This window comes from Hippichthys cyanospilos, chromosome 8 (genome assembly GCF_059441005.1).
Source record: "Hippichthys cyanospilos isolate Australia breed blue-spotted pipefish chromosome 8, RoL_Hcya_1.0, whole genome shotgun sequence".
NCBI lineage: Eukaryota > Metazoa > Chordata > Actinopteri > Syngnathiformes > Syngnathidae > Hippichthys > Hippichthys cyanospilos.
In genome coordinates, this window is record NC_142376.1 from 16,313,727 (window position 1) to 16,328,661 (window position 14,935).

The following is a 14,935-nucleotide window of genomic DNA, read 5'->3' on the forward strand; positions in this document are numbered from 1 at the left end:
CACTTCTTGGACATCCATCTACTGCACTACACATATTTACTTACATCTTAAATGATTAAACCTTCTACAGTTAATGTAAGTTTTAGTGGCTATGGTCTCACGGAGAGCTGAGTCATGTCAGCGGCAAAGTCCAATTAAAATGAAAGCTGTAGAAAACATAACTAAAAATCGCAGTTTATACTTGAAATCCAAACTTATTACAAATGAAATCTAGGTAAGAGATTTCCAATGGCACGGTGAAGCCGCTTTCCTCCCCCCAAGAGCCTGCGTGTTTTTTGATCGAAATGGAGCTGTTTGCCCTTGTCTACATAACAAGGGGAAGTTGTGGCGGGAGTAGATTACAACTCCTGCCCTTATTGGTAGATGGTCGCGCCGGGACACAATCGAGCATCTTGCAGGACACTCAGACATGATTTCAGGAGGGAGATTGACACTTCTATATGACACGTGATTGGGTCCCGGAACGACTATTGATCTTTTTGAAGACAGCCATTACTTCACATCTTTTCATTTCTATTTCATCTATTAATTGACACCTTGACCAGATACACACCTTCCCCTTGGTGGCTAGTAGAAAAGTTGGGCTCACTTCATGAGTAAAAATGTGTGGTTTATAATCCAACATTTACGGTTATTACATTATCAAATCGGTTGAAAGTGAATGTTGATTGCTTAAAAAATGTACATAATTAAATGTTTTGACATTTTTGCATGAATAAAAATTAAATCTGGGTCAGGGTCATAGCCCAAAATTTTACTGGCATAGCCTGGGTGAGACTACACCTCAGTGTGGGATGAGCAGGTGAGGTCGTGCAAACATATGTCCATTATTTATCATACCGTGCATAGTCAAGGTTCTATGAAAGGAACTCTAAGTAAATTTAGCATACAAATCACAGTTGTGGAAATTGCCTGTGATGTGCCGAGGGTGGCCAAAAGGGTGGCCATGGCTATCCCTGCCCGCCATGTAGCTCCACCCTGAGGACAATGTCAGACAGTAAAAACAATCGCAAGACCCAGACTGGCTACTATTGAGATATTAAGAAACTTGCCACTGAGTATATACTGGGCCAGCCACATCATAAATCAAGCGAGTAAGTTCCGTCTTTGCCCCTTGGGCAGATACATTGGAGATATGACTGTACTCCATTGTTGCAACAATATTGACATGGCACTAATAGCTTGGGATACAGAAAGGGACGAATGAGCAACCAGGCGAGGCAAAAGTTGCGTGAAGCTCAGGCAGACTTGACTCAGTCGCCTTTTCTCGACCCACTTAAGCTCAATAGCAAACACCATTCTGCTTGTCTTTAAACATTACCTTCAGATGCTTGACCACCGCTAGCAAACTCCCTTAGGAGGTCTAGACTGGACAGGATGCATGCCCACACGCACGCACGCACACACACACACACATAGTCACTAGCATCTTTTAAACTGTGATTTCACAATCCCAGGACAACCACCAACTTTGTTGTTTGTTTGTTTTTGTGGTTCACTGCTAATGACATTATATCTTCAATCTTCAAACATAAACACTCTCTAAGGAAACCTGTGTCAAGCTTAAAGTTACTGCTGATCTGTCAGTATATTTGATCGCTGACCCCATTCTTTCAAAATGAATTCGGATACATTTACCAGGAACTACAAATATCCACACAAGCAAGCTCTATATGATGTGTTACATTCAGAGTGGTTGTAAATGTTAATAGGTGTTGTAAATACATGCTGCAGTCCTGGAGCTATGCCGGCAGCGTAATTAATCGCACAGCTTGAGTAGGCTTATTATGTTTTGTTGTTACACCACCAAGCAGCAAGTCCATGGCATGCTAATGAATGGTGTAGATGCAAGAGGCTACGTTTTGGATGATTCAATAACCTCCACATGCAACTTTGCTGAAATGATTCATGTGTTCGAAATTGCCGGGTCTTTGAAACAAAAGTAAAAAATCTGCTTTTTGCCAAAACAGTTTCTCATTTTTCATGTCCCTATCCGCATGACATTCCATCATTAGATAAAACTTCAGCTCCAATCCTCACGCTCAGAGTTTCCTGTGCAGAGAGAAGCTGACTCAAATCTTTACTCCACTGACTCACTTCGTCACAGTTCTAGGAAAGCATTTCTGTGTCCTGGATATTACATCCCATGGGCCATGATATTGAGCTGGGCTATTGGTTTATTAAGTCTGAAGGAACAATGTGTCTGGCTAATGTAACAAGGCGCAGCAGGAAGAGTCTTTTAGTCCAAACTTAATATATTCTTACATCTCCTATGCGCCAGTTTGCTCCCATTACTGTAAATGTGGATTCACTACATACAGCTACAAAAAGTTTAATGCTGAATTTCATCCTCTCTCCTTCTTTTTAATGATGAATTTCATCCTGTCTCCTTCTCTTTAATGCACAAAGTAAGGTTACAAATAGTTAAATCACTTTTGCACTATGAATGAAAGCCATAAAATCATGAGAAACAATTCTCTCATGAGTAGCCAAATAGTCATTCGTAAGTTCCAAGCAGTTATTGTAAAAAATAACATAAAATGCTGCCATCAAAATACATATAGCACAAATTATCTAAAGAATTTCCAGTGGGTGTTCTGCCTTCACCCATTCAGAACTTTTTATATTATATATGAAATGATAATAACAATATTAAATTATTGATTATTAGTATAATATGTCATTGTGTACATAATCACATGCATATACAACTGAGATAGATAGATAGATAGATAGATAGATAGATAGATAGATAGATAGATAGATAGATATGTTGAATATTTGCCAGTGTACTGTTTAAATCAAGAATTCAATTTGATGAAATTGCTTATAAGTACATATATGACACCAACTGACCCTAATCTTTTTAAAAGTAAACTAACAAAAAAGTAGAATGACAGGTTATATATGCAGTGTGTGTGTGTGTGTTTTCTTCTTTTTTTGTTTTTGTTTTGTTAATGTCTCAGTCAACTGGGCATCAATGTGACATACAGTCACTGAGATCTGCAAGAAAAGTAAAGAACCCTGTCTATATTGCTTGCAGTTGATCCAACAGCTATTAAGAAGACACAAATTTAATTATTTTCTGAATGCATCTCAGAAAATAATCATCTGGAATTAATGTGGTGTGAAATGATTAGGTACACAAATCTCTGCTGTTGACATAATATATATGGATATGCGTAAAACTTAGCTTGTCTCGACTAAAACAGCCAAAAGATCAATACACCAATTATTCCCTCAAGAAGTTGAGAAGTACAAATGGGAGAACAAAACTACAACTGCTACCTAACACTGATGTAGCCCAAAAAAACCCAACAAATAAATATAAATATATATATATATATATATATATATATATATATATATATATATATATATATATATATATATATATATATATATATATATATATATATATATATATATATTTTTTTTTTTTTTTTTTTTTTTTTTTTTTTAACCATTTTACCTTGTACGTCTGTGACAAAGAAAAACCAGAAACAGGCATTATGGCTTTCTGGATTCCTACCGTCATTACACAGCGGTCCACCAAACGTTGTCATGCTGCAGTCACAGCTAAAGCCCTCCCATTGTTGAAGACACACGCCCTGGTTGGCACAAGAGTCTTCCTGGCATGTAGTGCTGGGGCCTGAGCATGAAAAGAGGTACAACACACAGTTTCTTATTATATTTTTTCTCATTTCAATCTACAGTGAAAATTTTCCTAAAATGGCATTCAACTACTCTCGTGCAAGTGACACATACTAAAACAAATTTACAGCACCAACACACAGAGGGCGTATTCGGTCAGTGGTGGGCCCTGGCGGCCAGCAAGGCCTTCTCTGCTGGCTTAAACATACTCAGAAAAACACATTCATTCGTAAATATTTTTAAATGGAAGTATTCTCCCTTTTTATTCTCTGTATGGCATTGCCATTTTTCCGGTGCTTCCACTGCAATATACAGTATTTATAAAGTTGGATAAAAATCTTTCATCCAATCATACAGTATTCCATCTAGCTAGTGACATCTGCCAGAACTGTAGAAATTAAAAGAAAAAGTACTGCCCGCTGTAAATGAATGGGCACAACTCCTTCAGTTTACAGCGCTTGGCCCCAAAACATCTTGTAGGATAACATAGCTAGTCTGTCCATAATGAAAAACGGTCTAAATCTTACACATTGCCCCTTTAAACACACAGATAAATTGCTCAACAGAGCCACTGAAGTCGTCTTGAGCAGAAAGGATGGATTTTTTTGAAGCCTCTGCGCCGATCCACATTGGTGAGTGCAAATATTTTATTTGTATTTCAATAGGTTTTTGCCTTGTTTATTAGTTATTAAATCAAAGGTAACAAAAAGCCCCGGTGTCTTATTGATGTTATTATGAGGTATATTAGGTAGGAATATATATAATGTCTCTGAAGGCCCAGGGTTGAAATCAAATTTATTTGCTATACTGTATATACCCGACAAGACAAACCTTTTCCAATTATTCCAGGTATTGAGAAGAGACAAACCTCATAATTTCATATTTTGCAAATTTACAAATGTGTGGAGGATGGCTCAAAATATCTAACCGAATTTATGTCTTCAGTAATGTGTTGAAAATAAGGATAGTTCTTCAATAATTTTTGGCCATTAGCTGTTATTTGTGCATTGATTGAGTTTATGAAGTCTTCCTAAAGTTCATATTCAGTGCAAGTATGAACTGAGTGTGAATCTGCTGAATTTCTAAAATAAAATCAAGATGGATGATTGTGAAAGATATTCAATTGATTCCAATGGCATTCTAGAAGTACACATTTATTGACGTAAATTTCTGTCAACAAAACTATTAACCATTTCACCGTAACTACTTCAATTTATAAAAAGATTAGACAGGGACCAGCTATCTACGATACATAACACAAATAAACAAATGAAAACAAACCATTTCACATACTCTGAATTATATCTATACATATTGTATTTGACGAAATGCATAGGCATTTGCCGTAATGCAGGTGCATTTTAATTCAGAGAACTCTAAAAAATAAGCACCCTACTGCTCCAAAAAATTAGTGCAATTGGAAAAGTGACTGCTAAAGAGCTGGTCTCACACTCAATGTTCCTGTTTCTATTGGCCTGCCATACAATAATTAGGTCATATCCAGACATCTTTGTCAACGTAAACATACTTGATTAACAAAGAAACTCAAGAGGAGTCTAATGGTTGGAAGTTACTTTAGCCCACATGTACGTCGCTTTGGACAGACAAAGTGAAACATCGAGAAAACGTCAATAAACACTTTGTGCTTAGAGAATCTGCCATAAAATTGACAGTTTATTTGTTTGAAAAAACAAACAAAATCAGCACGTCAATCCCTTCAAACATCAAAAATCCTCATCCTAACACTTTATTCAATTCTCGGAACTCTAAAAATTTACTCTCAAGATATTACAAGTGTTACTGAAATGAACATTACAAGTTCTTATCGAACAATATTACAAAATTTATAAAATTTCATCTTTACTCTATTCTAATATTTTTAAAGGTTTGCATAATCCCAACACCATGCTCTAGAAATATTTCATTTTTTTTCTCTTATCAAACTGGAGGTACTAAAATAACATAGAATCCAAAATTATAGAGCAAATGGTTTAATATGACATCAAGAAACAACACAGTGAAAATAAAAACAAAATGTGTGGAATATGATGCCAGAGTTTCTGGGCTTCAGGTAGAGCACAAAGTATTTTTTTATGGTACATGGGTTACATGCAAACAGTAAAGTAAAAAAATAAATCAAAGTATACTTTGTCAGATGTGAACAACATATAGAGTACTTAAATTCATTAGACCACTTGTTTATGAAAAAAAAGAACAAGTGAATAAAATAAAACAACAATGAACCATATCATCCGGCAATATTTTAGAACATTTTTACTTTTTAACATTTTGAACAGGAAGAAGGCTTGGGTTCATTTAATTAGCCACAATTTAATCAAGCATAACATAACAGGTACCTCTAAAAGCTTTTTCCTAATTAAAGTAAATGATTGTCAATTGAAATTTTAACCAAGAAATAATGTTATTTTCTTTTGTGTCATTTTTGTGGTTCTTTTTATTTGGTGATGTTAGAATGAGAACAATTAGTAAACGGTGGCATAACAATGTCATTTTGGTTGAAAAACTTCAAAAAAGAGCACCGGACAAAAATGACATTGGCAATATCCAATGCTTTTCATTGTAGCTGTGATACAAACCTCCGTGGTCTAATAATATTTAGGCACTGTAGTTGGTTAGAAAAAACAAAACATGAGGCTCATCTATAGCGATAATCACTGTGAAATCCCTCCATGCATGCCTACAGGTGTTTGGTCTTGTTCTCTGTATAGAGTGCCACAACAACAGCAGAGTGTGTAATGAGATTAAAATGAATAATTAAATATATAAAAAAAATGTGGTGATCCTTGTATTTCCTCGGGCGTACAGTCCAAAACATGTGGCGGGAAGGTGAATTAGAAATGTGGCGGTCATCTCGTTCAGGGAGATGTGGAATGTGTGAATCTTTGGAGAAGTGGGGGGCGGGGAAGCATTGCCAATACAAAGAAGAGGAAGCTATCACACACCGCATTAAACACATACATCTACTGTATCTACCTTGTAAATCAGCTTTCATCAATGCAACTTTTGCCAGCAAAAACAGTAAAGGAGGAAGAGGCAAAAAAAAAAAAAAAAAGTATAGCAGCTGTTAGTAAAACAGACGGATGTCAGACGGAATAACTCGTACAGACTGTGGAAGGTGGAGAGAGGGATTGTGTAAACTAGGGTAAGACAAACTAAAAACATTCAAATTGCATCAGCAATGTCATGAGGATAAGGAGATTTAGCTACACAGTACACTGTAACCAATCAAACAGTTTCAAACAGTGTTCTTAAGAGTAACCATTGAATTTGTGTGGCACAAAAACACCATCAAGCTTGACACATCCACACACGATGCTGAATTTGATTACATTTGTAATGGTGAACCATAAAAAGATCAGAACGTGTTCACTCAATTGAGACGAATGAATGAAATGTGAAATTAAACTAGGTGACTGATGCTGAAAAGTAAATCCAATACAGTATTGTCTTTGAACGCGCTACTCATGCTAATTATGCATGCAACAAAGGTTTCAGACATAATTCACAATGATTGCTTCTGGCAAACTCTCACATCCAAGTAAGTGCGCTCAGTGCAAAATAAAATGGAGATGGCATTAGCAAGAACAGTGCAAATATGGCAAATTGTGGCCAAATGAAATTGTCCATGGCTAAGTGCTTGATACAACAACACATATTAAAAAAAAGCTTACACGGATTATTCATGTCATGAGATGTTCGTGGCATGCATGTCTTAGCAGGGATGGCATCAGGAAATACAATTCAGTTAACTGGTAAACAGCAGCACTTACAAATTGATATTATGTTATAAGATACCATTGTGTTGGTAATGTTAAAATACATCTGTACAAGAGATGGAAATGGAAGAAAATCCTGATCCATCTTGTAATTATAGTATTTTAGTATTCATTTTTATTTAAATGGGCGTTTTGAAGAGTGGATGTGGACAGTACAGGTGTTTCAGAGGGGGAGCAAGAAAATGCAGCATGTCTAAATATGGGAATGGACCAATTTTATTAGTATAGCAAAAGCAGTGAGCTCATCCTGTCAACATCAAGAATGGAAGTAAACACTACATGTCCCCAAATCAACGCAAATGATTTCTCTCACTTGCTCTTTGCAGACTTCTAAAGTGTGGGGAAAAGGCGCAAAATACGCAGAAGATTGGAAGAATTTTTCCCTTAACGAAATACACTAATTTACTCTCAAACAAGCAAAAACAAACAAACAAACAAACAAACAAACAAACAAAAAACACATTCATTTTGCACAAGCAGTTTGGGACTGTGGCTCGATTGGTGCGCAGCGACAAATGTGAATTCATTCATAATTTATTTATTTTCTTTCTTTTTAGTGTGTCTTAAATAATCTTTTTCAATACCGTGATGCCTGGATGCAATGTAAATGAGAATGTAAATAAATAAATAAATAAATCCTCAACAGTAGTGTTAAAGACAGGGCGTAAAAAACATGACAATTGCTTCACGTATTTTGGGTAAGATATATTTTAATTAAAAAAACATAACTTAAAAAAGTTATTGTGAGAATTATCAATAAAAAAACTGAAAAACAAGGCAAGACTCTGAGTCAAAAATCTTTTGCAAAAGAGGGAGAGAATACCAAGGTGTTCCGGCGATCTCGTGATCTCCTCTTTGTTTTATTACAAAGATTACAAAGAAGGTAGTTAAAAGGTTCAGAGTGATACCATATTAGGAATTGTTGATGTTCGTGCGTGTGTGTGTGTGTGTGTGTGTGTGTGTGTGTGTGTGTGTGTATGTGTGTTAGGTGTGCAAGCAATGCGTTCTTATAGAATAACATATATACATATATACAATTATTCCATCAGTACCGACGGACTTACAGCAACAATTCCCATTGGTTTATGACATCAGTTGGAAATGATGACTGATGAACAGATTCCAGATACCTCAAATCACTTAACATTTAGATGAGGTTTACCTGTACAAAATGTGTGGAAAAAGTAGAGCACCCCCCCCCACCCAAAAAAAAACAAAAAAACTAAAAAATGTTGTCATATGCTGCATTTAGTGTTACTCAGCCTCATGAATAAAAAAAAGTAAAACAAAAATTACAAACAGGCTAATAAAAGCTCACCTTCACATCCCCTTTCGATTTGTCCCACACAGTCCAGCGCATCTGACATCAGGTCAGGGAGGCGGCCATTAAGATCCACAGATGCCAAACAACCTTGAAAGCCCTCCTTGGCATGCACCAGTTTGGGCAGTTCCTTGTACATCTCCTTCGTTACTCCTCCAATATAGAGGTTACCTGAATGAGAAAAGGAAGCACGTTACAATACTTACCCCTAGGGAAATATAACAGGCATTGCGCTGTACATGATCCAGAGGAAGGAGAAAAAACAGCGTTGCTATTGTGAGATAAGGCACAATTACAAAGAAAATACTTCTAGGGAGTGCACAATTTGAATATGTCAGTTATAACTCATTGTATGCCCCCATGAGACCGACCAGTACATTCATTTATACATTGAGAAGGTATAAAAATTAAATTCTGATCATTTGTTTGGATTTCCAGCTTGTACAATTGAATGTAAATTAAACCCATCCTAGTTTCCTGCAGTTCTGTTAACAAATAATGCACACGTGACGAGGATATATGTTAACACACTATATACTTGTATACCTTTTAAGTCCAGGTTTTTGGCCCCTGTAGTGGTCTGGGTGGTAATCTTGGTGTCGATCTTGACGGTGTGGAGGTTGTTGGCATCTCTGGAGATGATTACACTGTGCCAGTTGTTGTCATTGAGGGGCTTGTTTGAGTTTCCTTTAATCAAATGGGCTCCATTTCCCAGGTCTGACACATAATGCAGGTATCTATAATAAGACAAAATTGGCTGTTTTGAACATGAACAGATAATTTGATTTTACAAAGAAAACAGGAACACCATAATAGTTTTGCCACTTTTTTTTTTATTTTGAAGCATTTTTCAGTACAGCTGTATAAAAGCAGCTGCACTAATATCTGTCTGCAGAATTAACAAAGACTCTGGACTGTAATGAAGAAAAACAACCTTTCAGATTTTCAGATACCACACCAAAGTCTAAATGTCCCAGCTAATACACACACAATATTATATATATATATATATATATATATATATATATATATATATATATATATATATATATATATATATATATATATATATATATATATATATATATATATATATATATATATATATAAGAAGAAGAAAACTGGTAATGGATGCTGACAAAAAAGCTGGCGCTTTAGAGAGAGACTGTTTGCAAAGACAGAGTAAGAAACTATACTTGAGATTTAAACAATATATACATACCCTTTGACCAGCTCCACCACAATAAAGTCATTTCCATCCCCGCTGTTGTAGAGGATGAGGCCATCAGAAGAGGTGGTCTTAAACTGAAAGAAAAGGTGCATGGAGTAGTAAGCCTGCAGAGCAGTGAGCGTCACGTAGCTGGAGCGCGACTTGAAGGTGACAGGATCAGCGATGATGTTCTTGAAGCCGATCATGGCGTTGAGCTCACAGTAGTCAATGTCGCCATTTTTGCAAAGGTCTATGTAGGCCATGCCGTTGAAGGACAGGCTTTGGAGGTGACCAATGAAATTGGACGGCACCATAGACATGAAGCGCTTTTCAGTCACGATGCCTGTCTCGATGTTGTGGAATTCCAGTTGCGTGTGGTCACCAGCCATTTGACCTTTGATTGCACAGATGGGAAAAGCAAAAGTGATGTTGTAGGGAAGTGGCACAAACACTTCCTCAAAATGACCAAAATACATAAGGAAGTGAGCTAGAATCATCAAGATCGAGAGCTACTGTATTTACATTTGGAAAAAATAAGAACATCAAATAATGATCGCTCACTGGGTTTGGTACTTAAAACTCTAGCATAATGCAAGAAATTGTTATAAAAAAAAATCATAACATTATTTGTGTATATGGAAAGGGTATAATTATTTCAGATTTCTCAAATGGTAAAAAAAAAAAAAAAGTTTCACCTTTTTCGTGGTTGCTTAAAGATATGGATTCACCAAATACAAATCCAATTTAAATCAAAAGGTGGCCAGGGTAGCAAAAGGTTAGGGATTTAACTGTATGAAGATCAAAGACTAATGATTTTTTTGTTCCTCTCCACGTGGATGCTCTGGAAGAAGTACCTTCCACAGGTGTCAGATCATCTACGGTCAGTGTCAAACTCTTTCCCCTCCTGAAGACACGAACCGTGTGCCATTCATTATCGTTCAGATTTTGACCCGCAAAAATAGTCTCTGGACCTTTGCCTGCAGGACAGTCCGAAAATGGTTAACAAACACACATGCAAGGTAAGCATAAAATCTGTAAAGAAAAATGTAAAGAATGCGAAAAAGAGAGAGATAGAAAAGGGGGAATGTAGTAAATTAGTTCATTTTTTTCTACAAAAGCATAAATCATAAAGGTTGACATATTTATTGTTGCATAAAAAAACACATTATTCTGACTTGCATTTTGCTGTTCCGTCGTCAGACAAAGAAAGACCACAGAACTGTCAGCACTTGCAAATTCAAAATGATTGAGTGCCATCTATTCATAACTATTCTACTGTACATCTACGCTGTTGCGGTTTCAACGAAGTTCATTAAACTCAAGAAGAAGGACGATTCCAACTTGCCGGACAATATTCAAGCGAATCACATCCCACCAGTAGATGGCAGCATATGACCATTATGAGATATTGCATGAACGCCTTGCATTCCTAATTTGTTCGATCTCTTGTATTCAATATAGTACATATTTAATCACAAGGGGTTATTAGTCAAATAAACACAAACAAAACAATTGTACTATTTTGCTAAATTGTTAATGGAGAGGACAACTAACGCCGCTGAAAAATCTAAAAACAAGGAAATGCAGAGTGTGGTTCTTTTGTAACTACATACACTCACAAATAACTGAGAAACACATCGCTGGCTATGTGATGTTTCTTGCATGCTAGATTAAACATGAAAGTTTAGTAACCGCGATGTGGTTTAATCTTGAACTGACAAGAATTCAAATCACACTGAAGTCAGATATTGTGCCTTCAGCCAATCCTGAATACTGGCGTTATTACATGGCATGAGTTGAACAAATGCTATCAGACAGGCTGTGAATGAGAGGTCACATCATGTGGCAAACACTTCAAGCATTGAGCAATCTAATTTAAATTCTAATAAATTATAACAACCGTACACATGGAAAAAACATGTAAAATCCTGCCACACGACTCTCTGCAATTACCACTCACAAATCACAAAAATCCCTGGAATGGTCGGACAAGAGAAACATGTAACTTCCGTGAAGATCTTGGAATTTATATATGAAATGCTGTTCCAGCAATCTCCTGCTGTGTCCACACAACCAAACACGAGGATGACAATATCCCATTGTGACAGAATTAAATCTCTAGGCTCTGCCCACTGTGAGGCTTATTTTAGATGGGTGCCAGGTTCATTCTCTTCAACTCTTTGATGACTATTTATTCTCTCTTTTTCAGCAAATAAGAAACCCCTGATGTGTTGCATATGCAAATGCGAGGATGCCAAAGTTCTGGGACATTTTCAATCTTAGAGGCCCAGTTCTGCTTTGTAAGCACCCAACACAGAGGCGGGATTGAAACTGGAGAGGGATTAAGGGCCAGAGATATGAAATAATGGAATAGAGTAGGACTTGAAAGTGTACTTGATCGTTTTCTTCCATCTCTCTGCCCTTGTTGCGCTCTCCAAGGAGAGAAAAAAGGAAGCGGGCCAAGAGGCCATTTACATTACACTACATTTCCTCGCTGCATCCACTGCCTTACTGTGTGTGGTTGTGAGACTGACATTAAAGGCCAACTTGAATGTGGCATCCAGCCACCAAAAGTCTTCACTTATGTTGATCTATCTGCAGTGATGGACCCACAGCGATATCAAGCCGCCTTCGTTGACTTGCGTGCCCAAGGAAACGGTGGAGAAGTACAAGGGCAGCAAGAGAACATGTGATTATCCAGTCAAACACCTCAGGTTGGCAAAATGACAAGCAAGATGCCGCTGCTACCCGGCTCGACTTTGTGACTCGTTCAGGTGGAGGAAAGAAGTTGACCAATCAGCAACTACTGAATTATTGTCAAAAACAGATATCAAAACCTGTGCTGGTGGAAAGGAAAGCTTAGTGGTCCATGCCAGGCGAACTGCTAGTCTAATAAATGTAAAAAAACATTGTGAAAACTTTCCATCAAAAAAAGGTCGTGAAACAGGGTCAATCAGTCCATTAAAGCGATTTAATTGAATCAGCGCTGAAAGAGAACAACTGCTCACTGAAGCTATTGCCACTGAAGTTATTCACAAATGGTCACGAATGGTCCATGATTCTAGTTTGTTTTGAGTAATCAGCTATGTGAGCCAAAATAGTACATATGTGTGTGTGTTTGTGTGTGTGTATATATATATATATATATATATATATATATATATATATATATATATATATATATATATATATATATATATATATATATATATATATATATATATATATATATATATATTTGTGCCTTCATCATTTCACCACCTAACAATCTGAACCCACATTTTTTCTTTGTAGTAGATATACCAGGTATATTGGTAAACCTGGTATACTTTTTTTTAGAATAATCTGTAAGCAGGCAAACAGCAAGACAGATGAGATTACATACTTTTCTTTTTTTTTTTTTTTGCTGTTAGCATTTAATGTGCCCATGGTGGGCCTATAACCAAGCACATAATACCTTGTTAAGCTTTTATTCATAAGTTGTTCCTGGCAAAAGCTAAATTGACTCTTTCTGCTGAACAAACTGTTGCTCCTAGAGTGAGTCACGAGTTGCAACTCCACATGTACACAATTTTCTTCTAAAATCACGTTCAATTGAAAGTTCAGAGTGCTAAGGACTTAATTAACACAGTTTTTTTTTTGTTGTTGTTTTTTTTTTGTTCGTTTTTTTTTTGTACAGCGCCTGTTGCCAGTGTTTAGTGCAGGATCTGTCATAAATTACCGCTAGCTCGCAACACTCGAGTGCTCCATATTGGCTGACAAGAGCAGCCTGATTACTTTTCAAATGCAGTGCAATAGACGTAAGTGACTGTGCACATTTTGGTACTGACAGCCTAACAAAGTTAATGATACTTTTTTTTACAAACCAGGCCGACTCAAACGTGCAACTGTGGTTGTGTGGAATGTCGTAGGTCTCGGTTTATATTTACCATAATTTCCCAAATATAATACAAACCTTTTTTTTCCCCAAAAAATGAAGGCCTAAAGTATGGGTGTGTCCTATATATTGTAACTTAAAGATCCTTTTTTTTTTATTTTTTATTTGACATAATTCTAAGAAGATTGATCTGAAAGGCATATACGGCGAGTTTCAACGCACAGATGTGCATCGACTCTATTCCTACTTACAATAATTATACCGTAACGGAACAAGCTCGAGGACAATCATGAATTGGCTGTTAGCACCCAGTGCCTATTGCAACTATTAGGAGGTCATGTTAGCTGAGATTGCTCCGACATTATTTTCAATAAAAGAAGCAAGTGGACTGAACCAACGTCCGAGTCCATCCTTGTTCACACACATGAATATGACTAAAATGGAGAGGATCAAGTAAAAGATATGATGTCTCCGGCTGATTCAATTTAAAGTGACAAGGTATAAAGCTGTGTGCACCAGTTAGAGAACGCGGAAAATTATTCCAATAGACTCGTTTATCCATTTTGGTCTTTTGGAATATACACATAATCATAAACTTGGTGGAACACAACTGGTGCGTAACTTTGGGTCCTTATGGCAAAATGAACTCAAGCTGCATTGCAAGGAAAAGGAAAAACAAGTGCTTCGAGTGCATTTAATGTTATACTGGTGCTGCGATTACTGATTATTCACAAAGTGGGAAATCGGAAACACACTTAACCCACAGAAAATATGTCAAACGGATATGAACGCAAGAATATAAGATGAGTTTACAAAGATGAGATTTGTTGCTTTGCTATAGTTTTTACATAAAGAAGGTAAGTAGAAGACTGCAAAAAAAAACAAACAAAAAAACTCTAGGCCTGTATTGTTTAAGGAGCATAAAAACAGTAGACCATCTGTACCCAGATAATGTAAGCTTATGTGTTTTAGTTTTCCATCGTTTGGTACATGTTATGAGTGTTTAAGTCAATGTGGCAGTGTTTTCTTCCGCCAGCTCTTGGCAGCCCCAGGGAGCCTAGGCCCCTAATTGACAA

General features: G+C 36.6%; 1 protein-coding gene across 19 annotated transcripts in view; it reads right to left on the bottom strand.

Annotated features, from left to right (window-relative positions):
* LOC148420331 (neurexin-1a-like) overlaps positions 1–14,935 on the bottom strand; it is a 231,673-nt gene that overhangs the window by 104,862 nt on the left and 111,876 nt on the right. For 13 of the 19 annotated variants that reach the window (XR_015866291.1, XM_088420618.1, XM_088420621.1 and 10 more), the window contains 6 exons: positions 10,837–10,959; positions 9,995–10,376; positions 9,319–9,509; positions 8,770–8,943; positions 6,649–6,675; positions 3,533–3,652 (listed from right to left, as the gene is read on the bottom strand). Coding sequence is in view for 18 of the 19 variants with exons in the window: in XM_088420618.1 (XP_088276744.1) it covers positions 3,533–3,652; positions 6,649–6,675; positions 8,770–8,943; positions 9,319–9,509; positions 9,995–10,376; positions 10,837–10,959 (1,017 nt within the window). In the remaining variant the exon portion in view is untranslated. The remainder of the gene's footprint in view (positions 1–3,532; positions 3,653–6,648; positions 6,676–8,769; positions 8,944–9,318; positions 9,510–9,994; positions 10,377–10,836; positions 10,960–14,935) is intronic. The other 6 variants (XM_088420624.1, XM_088420626.1, XM_088420628.1 and 3 more) reach the window with 1 other exon arrangement.